Source organism: Cynocephalus volans, chromosome 4, assembly GCF_027409185.1.
Source record: "Cynocephalus volans isolate mCynVol1 chromosome 4, mCynVol1.pri, whole genome shotgun sequence".
Taxonomy (NCBI): domain Eukaryota; kingdom Metazoa; phylum Chordata; class Mammalia; order Dermoptera; family Cynocephalidae; genus Cynocephalus; species Cynocephalus volans.
The window spans coordinates 154,095,587-154,106,139 of NC_084463.1; the positions used below are offsets into that span (position 1 = coordinate 154,095,587).

Here is a 10,553-nt window from a genome sequence, read left to right on the forward strand (position 1 = left end):
TGGTTTCCTGGCAGCCTTGACCAGTACTGGTGCCTCTGGTCCTTGAGGTAATGTCATGCTAGGTAGGGATGAAATATTTAAGGTGAAGTGTCACGTACTGCAAGTATCTGCAAAATATATTTGTATATTCCTTGGTCTATTGATTTGTTTAGTCACAACTGATGAAGGGTGGATATTGAGTTTCCAGAGACTTCTTATGCCTGGCTTTGTGCCAGTCCTGGATTTGTATTAGATGTGTATAGAAACTGCAATTTTGTGCACAATTAGGAGAGTCAGGTATAAATGTTTTAGTTTCTATTCTTCCTACATTGTCCTCTAAAATAATCTCCATAATTAGTAACACCAGCAGAAGATTCTCTTCTTCCATCTATTTACGGCATCTTTGATTTCTTTGTTCCTCAGGCTGTAGATCAGTGGATTTAACATGGGGATTGTAACAGTGTGTAAGATTGATGCCGACTTGTTTTGGCTCAGGGAATCACCCAAGTTCAAATACATATAAACAGAGATGCTTGGGGCAAAGGAAAGGGTCACCACTGTCAGGTGAGAAGCACAAGTGTTAAAAGCTTTGGATCTCCCTTCAGCTGAAGTGATCTTCAGAATGGTGACAGTAATATAAACATAAGATATCATGATGGCCAAAACAGATGTGAATCCAAAGATCACTGTGAGCACAGAGGTCATGACTTGAAAGAAAAAGGTGTCAGAGCAGGGTAGGATTAACAGTTGGGGCAGGCCACAGAAGAAATGGCTAATGACATGTGGACCACAGAAATGGAGTTTAAATAAGGCACACAGTTGAATAAATGAGCCAAGGAAGCCAGCTATACAAGATCCTGCCACCATCTGCACACAGAGGTTGGAGTACATGATGGCTGTGTAGAGCAGAGGATTGCAAATGGCAGCATATCAATCATAAGCCATGGCTGCTAGAAAATGGCACTCAGTCAGACCCAGACTAAAGGAGAAGTACTGCATGGTGCACCCCATAAAGGAGATGAACTTATGTTTCTTGAAGAAGTTTGAGAGCATCTTGGGAGCTATGGTGGAAACACAGCAGCTGTCCAGATACGACAGGTTACTGAGGAAAAAGTACATGGGTGTATGCAAGTGGGAGTCCATACTAATGAGGGTGATGCGACCCACATTCCAGGACACTGTCATGAGGTAGAGCCCTAGAAATATTGAAAATAGGATAATGGTGAGCTTTGGAAATTCAGAAAATTCCAAGAGAATGAACTTTGTAATCGTCGAACTGTTCATTTCCCCAGTCGTTGCATAGGTGATCCTAGGATCTGTAGGGAAAGAAGAGAATAAATCTCTAACATCGTTGTCATCCCAATTTCTATTGAAATTCACCACCTTTTATACATATTGAACACAGAACCAAGAGAAATATTGAGACATTTAAGAGAAAATAACCCTGCTTAATTTTGTCCCTAAATAAATATAATGGTTCTGTGCATCGATTTTCTCACATATAAAAGAGGATAGCTGTACTTTCTATTATTAACCTATCAGTCCCTTGCAAGAACAAAAAAAAGCATATCAATGTTTGGAAGTCCCTTTTTAAAAGGTGCTTTAGAAATTTTAAGATGTTATTAATGGAATTACAATTCCTGTGTACAGTTATGTGACTAAGAGCATGGATTTAGATGTCACACAGCTGTTTTTGGGTTGTAGCTCTGCAGCCTGTAAGTTTTATGACTCTGAAAAAGGTATCTAACATCTTTGAGCCTAAGTTATATCTGAAAAATAGGAATAGTGGAACCTATCTCACAGGGTTACATTAGTTTAGATATTTACAGTATCTGCCATGCACATAGCAAACATTGTTTCAAGTGATGTCATTAGGGGATATCTATCTAGTATAGTTCTGAAGCACTCTTTAGGTTTGGGAAAAACTTTTTAATTTAAACTTTTAAAGGGTCACCTAAATAACATTTTCTGACAACAGTGTGATTGTTAGAAATTAAAAACAATTTGATAGAGAAATATGATCATTGGAAACTACATATTTCTAAACTATTCAGAAGTCAAAGAATAAATTATAATAAAAATTAGACAATAATTTGTAACTTAAATATAATGAAAAATACTATTTATTACATTTTTTGAATTTAACTAGAGATGTATTTAGGAACAAATGTCTTCAATGCATGTTAAAGAAGAATTTTATTTTTCTGAGCATCATCCTTAGACAATTAGGAAAGAACACAAAATAAAATAAGCAGAAGAAGTTTAAAACCAACATGAGCAAATCAAAAGTTAGTCCTTTGACATATCTGGTGAGGTCAAGCAAAAAAAAAAAAAACATTTTTAAAGAAGGGAAAGGGGAACATAATTTAGACCCTGGAGACATTAAAAGGTAATAAGATAATACTCTAAACAAGTTCATGTCAATAAATTTTAAAATGTAAATAAAATGTACACATTTCTAGAAAATGTAGCTTGCCAAAACTGACTCAAGTAGGAAAAACAGCCAGCTCAGTAAATCACATCCTTAATGGTAAAAATATGAGAGCATTATCCTAAAAGGGTCAGAACAAGGAAATAAAGCCCACCATCACATGTTTTATTAATCTTTGCCTGAAGATTCTAGCCAGTGTAGTGAGGGAAGAAAAACAATCAAAATTTAACCACTCCCCAAATAAAAAAATACTAAAAATCAATTTGAGTGAGGTATAATTTACATATGATAAAATATTTCAACCCAAAGTGTGCAGTTGACAAACATGATCACCCATTTGCACACGATTGCAATCAAGATATAACAATTTTTCTTCACTCCAAAATATTTCCTTGTGTTTTTTTTTTCAGTCAATGATCTCTCCTAATTCCCCTGCCTTGGGAAACCACCAATTTGCTTTCTGGCACTCTAAATTAGTTTGCCTTCTTTAGATTTTCAAAATGAATGCATTCAAATAGTATGTATTCTTTGTGTCTGGCTTCTTTCATTCCACATAATGTTTTTGATTCATCCATGTAGCTGTGTTCATTAGTAGTTTATTTTTTAATGACTGAGTAATATTCCATTGTATGTATATATCAGAATGTGTTCATCTATTTGCCTGTTGAATATGATCATTGGAAAGTACATATTTCTAAACTACTATTGCATTGTTTCTAATGCAATACAATTCTAATGCAAAAACAATTTGCATTGTTTCTAATTTTTAATTAACATAAATAAGTCTTCTATGAACATTTGTGTGCAAGTCATTGTGTAGACTGACAGTGTCATTTTTCTTGCTGGGTTTGGCTCCTGACAGGTGTGCCTTGGTGAAATCTGGGAGGTACTGCTACAGCAGCTGCCTTCTCCTGAAGTGTACTCTAGTCCCCAGATGTACATAGCGTTCTTTCAGAAATTAGAAGCCACAAACATCATAACATGAGTATTCAGCTTCCCTGAGCCTCTGTACTTTTGGCCCTGGCTCCTACTGGTCACTTTTGCAAGAGAGGTGCTTCCAACTAAAGATTCACTTAAATGTTTCCTTAGGGTCCAGTATGGAGAGAGAGGAGGCAATTAACAGAAGGCACCATTTTCAGTTAATTATTCTCCAGTGATGGATTGAGAAAACAAATGGAGAAATGTTCTTAGCTGATTGCATTTCTTCACACTATCATGTGCTCCTCATGACCTAATTGAATCAAGTTCCCATTTTCCTTTCCAAACTTTTAGAATCATGAGGTCTGGGAAAAACTATCAAGGTCGAGTGACCTATCATTTATTACCCAAACTGGACACTTTGGTACATGAAAAAGATAGTTATTAATAATCGTGTCAGGACAACAAGCAAAACCTGGACTGTCTTACAAAAACCGGGTTGTATGGTCACCCCAATTTTTAAGTCTAAAACTGGCATTTATTATGGCTTTGGTGATTATGTGCTCAGGCTGTCGGGCAGATTTGCTTAAGGTTGCATTCTGATTTCATCAGTCATGAGCTATTTAAACTTGGTCAGTTTACCTAAACTCACTGTGCCTCAGTTTCTTAATCAGTAAAATGGAGGTGATAATAGAAGAACTACCTCATAGGGCTATGGTGAATTTTAATGAGACAATACCCATTCAGTGCCTGGAAGCACTCAATCAATGTTAGCAATTTTATTATTGCTAATATTGTTGCTTTAATTTTTCCATGTTTTTCTGTTCAGATTTTTACTAAAAGTGAGATCATTTTACAGGTACTTAATCAATTTTTGTTACACACACTATTTTAACATGTTTTTAAAACTTTGTAAATTCTATTTTAATTGCCATATAATATGCTATTCAAAATTTTAAAATGGTTTTCTTACTCTTGGACATGTACCTAGTATTTCGTTTTCTTTTTAATAATATAAATGCAATCCAGATATTCCTGATCTCACTAACCTTAACTATAATATCTTGTTGGGTTTTTTTTTTTGGAATTTGCTCCTTTTATTAAGATGTACTGTTAAATCACAGTTGTAATGTAATGCATGTTTAGCAGCTCAGCAAGCCTATTTATAATTTTCTGCTTTTTAAACTATTATTTATTGTAAACATATTATTATTTCAGATCATGATTTTTCTTTATGCCCTTTACCCAACCTATCCCTCTCTCCCCCCCCCACCTCACCCCCATCTCTAGTATTCTGAAAGTTCAACGAATTGTTTAGGTCTCTCTCTCTCTCTCTCCATTTACTTATAAGTGAGAACATGCAGTATTTCTCTTTCTTAGTCTGTTCACTTAATATAATTTTCTCCAAATTTATCCATGTTGCTGCAAATAGCAGAATTTCATTCTTTTATTTTTATTTTTATTTTTATTTATTTATTTATTTATTTATTTAAAAGTTTTATTTTGTCGATATACATTGTGGCTGATTATTGCTCCCCATCACCAAAACCTCCCTCCCTTCTCCCTCCCCCCCTACCCCCCAACAATGTCCTTTCTGTTTGCTTGTCGTATCAACTTCAAGTAGTTGTGGTTGTTATATCTTCTCCCCCCCCCCCCGGTTTGTGTGTGTGTGTGTGTGTGTGTGTGTGTGTGTGAATTTATATATTAATTTTTAGCTCCCACCAATAAGTGAGAACATGTGGTATTTCTCTTTCTGTGCCTGACTTGTTTCACTTAATATAATTCTCTCAAGGTCCATCCATGTTGTTGCAAATGGCAGTATTTCATTCGTTTTTATAGCTGAGTAGTATTCCATTGTGTAGATGTACCACATTTTCCGTATCCACTCATCTGATGATGGACATTTGGGCTGGTTCCAACTCTTGGCTATTGTAAAGAGTGCTGCGATGAACATTGGGGAACAGGTATTCCTTCGACTTGATGATTTCCATTCCTCTGGGTATATTCCCAACAGTAGGATAGCTGGGTCATATGGTAGATCTATCTGCAATTGTTTAAGCAACCTCCATACCATTTTCCATAGAGGCTGCACCATTTTGCAGTCCCACCAACAATGTATGAGAGTTCCTATTTCTCCACAACCTCGCCAGCATTTATCGTTCAGAGTCTTTTGGATTTTAGCCATCCTAACTGGGGTTAGATGGTATCTCAATGTGGTTTTGATTTGCATTTCCCGGAAACAATAAAACTTCTTAAAGAAAACATAGGAGAAACACTTCAGGAAATAGGACTGGGCACAGACTTCATGAATACGACCCCAAAAGCACGGGCAACCAAAGGAAAAATAAACAAATGGGATTATATCAAACTAAAAAGCTTCTGCACAGCAAAAGAAACAATTAACAGAGTTAAAAGACAACCAACAGAGTGGGAGAAAATATTTGCAAAATATACATCTGACAAAAGATTAATATCCAGAATATATAAGGAACTCAAAAAACTTTACAAGAAGAAAACAAGCAACCCAATTAAAAAATGGGCAAAAGAGCTAAGTAGGCATTTCTCTAAGGAAGATATACAAATGGCCAACAGACATATGAAAAAATGCTCAACATCGCTCAGAATTTCATTCTTTTTTATCCTTACTTTTTCTTATAATTTTTAAACCTTATAAAATATTAGGTTAGACTTGCTTTTTATTTAAAAATTTTACCCTTATTATTAAAAATAATCAAATACATAACAGCACAAAATGTACAGATTAATGAGTTACTATGAGAGTACACTTGTAGCCACCACTCATGAGAGAAGACAGCACTTTGCCACCCACATCAGAAACCTGCCACACGCTCCATCCCAATCACAGCCCTCTCCTTCTCACTGAAGGGTACCACTACTCTGATCTCATGCTAATTCTTTCCTTATTTTTCTTAATTGTTTAATCACTCAACTGTGCAAACCTAAATGCTAACATGAGTTTCAACTTTTTAAAATGTCAGTATCTCTTTCTCTCTCTCTCTCTCTCTCTCCCCCCCCCACCCCCCTTCCTCCCTCCCTCCTGAAATCTATTTGTTTTTCCTTTGGACCTTCTCACACTCTGGATTTTGCTGATTGCTGTTCCATAGCATAGTTTTATATATTTTTCTGTCCTTTGTATTTCCTGTAAATTTGTAGTTAGATATGGAGGCTTAATGTAATTCCATTTTGATATTTTTCACAAGACAATTCCATAGGTAACATTGCACACTTGTGTTTAATACCCAGATTTAGAAACCATGCTTCCATCTGTGTCAGTTCACAAGTCCAATGCTTCACTTGGTCTCCTTCTCCAGGAACCCATGGGAAGACATGAGAAATTGTCACAGGTGCTATCGACTCATCTTGGTTATTGTATGCTACTCAGTGGATTTTTAAAGGCCTTTCTTTGCTTCTATTTTCCTCCCCAGTAAGTAAATTTCATAGGGGTTTATTCTGATTATTTAGATATTCTTCTGATTTTAAATTTGTGCATCTTTCACATGAGTAATGACTTTTCTTTCTTTCCTTATGCTAATATTGTTCATTGCAATGAAATAAAATGGCTTCTGTCAGAATGTGTGCATATCTGTTCAAATATTTTAGAACAAGTAAGAGAAAAAGAAAAAAAAGTAAGCTTTTTATTCCCTTCTAGATCAAAGATAAATTAATATTTTGTGTGGAAAAGGGGGTGAGCATGAGGCAAGATACTGTCAGGTAATGTAAGTAATAGGTTAGAGGCCTTCCAGATTGGTTGTCACAGCAACAGCTAGGGCTATAACAAAAATTCCCAGAAACAGGAATTCCCAGGAAACAGAAACAGGATGTGAGGCTTAGGTTATCTGAAGAGGTGGATAAGAAGTATCTGACACAGATAATCCTTTGCACCATTCAAATCTGTTTATGCCCTCCCATCATTTCCAGCTCCAATACTACAGTATGGAGTTTCCATTTTTGCAGAAACTAGATGCCCTCATTTTCTCTCCAAAAGATGAAGTGCAGTCAATAAGGTTAGTGAAGCAGGTTACTTTCCTTGCCACAACAACTGGTTGTAAGGCACTAGCTGATTAATCTTATCTCTCCTCCACCAATGATTTCATATTTTCCTCACACTTAGCCATTACTTCAGCTGGACTAGGTTGCTTGTCTGGAAGATTAAACCAGATCTCCATAACTGAAGAGTCTGAGCCCTTAGTTGCCTTGATCTTAATAGTTCTTGGTTGCTGAACTTGCCCATTAACTGCTCTCCCTGGGCACAGAAATGTCAAGAAATACCCCAGTGAATACCCTGGGTTCCAGACATGCTCCAGCCTCTATTGTGTAGCAGCAACCCTTATAATGGTAATAATGTCAATTACCCCCGCTGTACAGTACATCCTTTCTTTGCACTCTGGTCTGCTACCACCAGGTGGGAGTCTCAGTTTCAAGTTCAATGAAATCTTTATGTTCCCTGGAAGATGTGTTTGCACTGGAGATCAAGGATCTTTACCTTGGTAGAATCTAAGTTTGTGGGAAAAGGAAGCACATATCATATAAGTGGACCACTGGGAATGACAGTGAAAAAATAAAAGTCTGCTTTCATTCTTTGGTTCCAGGATTTAGACATGTATATTCTGGCTGCAGGCAGTCCCTATCACCTGGCATAAAGCAGGGGCATGCCCAGAGTCCTAGGCAGGAGCTGCAGGCAGCCCCACCACCCAGCAGAAGTCAAGAGCATGCTCACAGTCCTGGGCAGGAGTCACAGGCAGCCCCCACCACCTGGCAGAAGGAAGAAGCATGCCCAGAGTTCTAGGCAGTAGCTGTGGCAGCATCACCCACCCAGTAGAAGGCAGGAGTACATCCTGGGTCTGGGGTCTTAGGCAGGATCTGTGGGCAGGAATCCCTGCCTGGCAAAAGGCGGAAGCATACCAAAAACACTACTTCTGCATGATAGGTCCTCCACAGCCACTGCTGCTGCAAGGGAAGCTTGCCATCCTAGCAGCAGCCACAGCACCATGCACCATGCACCACCCACTAAACTGCATTGATACAAAGAGAGTCACTAGCAGAGACCAGAAAAAGAAGAGGAAGTCTCTCTTCTCAAAGCCTACTCCACAGTAACAGAAGAAGGAATTGCCCTACCAGATGAGCAGACATCTGTGTATAGATACCAGAAATAGGAAATACCAAGAAAATATGACATGACCAAAGGAATACAGTAATTCTCAAGTAACAGACCCCGTAGAACAGAAAACCCTTGAAATGACTGAAAAGGAATTCTGAGCAACAATCTTAAGGAAATTCAATGAGATATGAGAAGATTCAGTAGATAACATAATGAAACAAGAAAAAATATACAGGATATAAAGAAGGAAATTTACAAAGAGATCAATACCTTAAAAAAAGAATGTAGCAGAACTCCTGGAACTGAAGGATTCATTCAATGAAATAAAAAATACAACCAAGAGTGTAACCAGCGGGTTAGAGCAAATAGAAGAAAGAATTTCTGATCATGAAGATAGTCTTTTGAAAATAACCTAGACAGACATTAGAAAACTAAAAGGAGCAAAGAATTTTAAAAAATGAATAAAATCTAAGAGAGCTAGCAGACAACCTTATACACATAAAAATTCAAATTATGGGTGTTCCAGAAGGGGAGGAGACAGGAAAGGGCACTGATAAGCTATTCAACAAAAACTTACTTCCTATGGAGGAGATGTCTCAGCATGCCCAAGATTACCGGACCTCTTAATACTTCACCTATGTGGCAGGTTCCTAACTCTTACTTTCTGGCATTTAATGTCCTGCCCATTAGATCAGTTAATGTGGTAAAGATAACATGTACAGTTTGGCAGGTGAATTTAGACTATCACCCAACTGAGCTACAATAGTTCACTGACATTCACATTTATCTATCTGGTTTTTCCAGGAGCTAGACAAGTGGACTGAAAGGGAATATGATGGGAACACCACTCCTGCATTCTTCAAGTCTTTAATGCTGGCTCAAATCTTTATACTTTTTTCAGAATGCAATATTCATTCTGATTTACAATCTTGGTTGGGGGTGGTGACAATTTCAAGGGTTTCCACATGGCTCTTCTTACCAAAATGTCACTTATCCGTAGACCCAGGAAACAATCTGAAGGTTCTTTCAGTACTAAGCATATATATCTTAATTATACAATAGGGCACTGGAGAAGTAGTCATAGGACAGGTGTGAAGACCCATTGGACCTTCTGCGAGATGGATTTCATCCAACACTCCATTTACCATCTGGCATCCAGAAGCTCTCACTCTAATTGGAGGACCATAGTAATATTTCAGATCTCCTGATATCAATGTCAGTTTAGACTCCATGTCCAATAATCTCTAAATAGCTTGAATATTTCCACTTTTCTATACATAGTTACACTGACAAAATACCATTGGGGAAGGAAGAAAGAAATGTTTGTCATATATACTTAATGTATGTATGATAATTTTTCAAGGGGATCTGATACCCCTTTAATAAATGGCTTCTGGGTCCAAAACTGACTTAGATATGGAAACTGAATAAAGAAACACATTTTTCCACTGCTTCAGCTGATATCAGAGTCTTGATTTTTTTAATTACACAAGTCATTAATATGCAGTATGTGATGATCAAATCAATATTACTAGCATCTTCATCATTACATATGTCTTTACCCAAGTCATTTTACATCCTACTCAGTTGTCCATGTATCTGTCCCCTTGGCATACCAGTTCATTGGCAAAAACAAACAAACAAACAAAACTCATGGATATGCTCCAGTGTATATATTTCTACAGATTCCTGGTGGTCAAACCACCCTAATTTCCATTCTCACCTTTCTGACCATTATGGTAACTGTATTAGTCTATTTTTGTTGCTTTTAACAAAATACCTGAAACTGGGTAATTTATAAGAAAACAAAATTTATTGTTTACAGTTTTGGAGGCTCAGAAGTCCAAAGTCCAAGGAATACATCTGGTGGTGGTGATGGTGACCCAGGCATCTCACATGGCAAGATGGTGGAAGCAGAGAGAGCAGAGCAGAGAGTAACCTTCCTATTCACTCTCCTTTTAAAGCCCTCCAAACCATGCCCACGACCACCATTTTTAATCCATTCACTATGGCATGTTCCTACAATCTAGTCACCTCTTCAAGGCTCCACCTTTCAATTACCATAGTAGGATTTCCCACCCTCAACAGTTACAGAGGGGATTAAGT

General features: G+C 37.3%; 1 protein-coding gene across 1 annotated transcript; it reads right to left on the reverse strand.

The window, feature by feature from the left end:
• Window positions 1-333: 333 nt before the first annotated feature.
• On the reverse strand, window positions 334-9,679 carry LOC134376625 (olfactory receptor 5AN6-like). Its single transcript, XM_063095112.1, is given in 2 exon segments — window positions 334-1,295; window positions 9,505-9,679. Coding segments are annotated over 2 exon segments (1,137 nt in total).
• Between the last annotated feature and the right edge of the window lie 874 nt (window positions 9,680-10,553).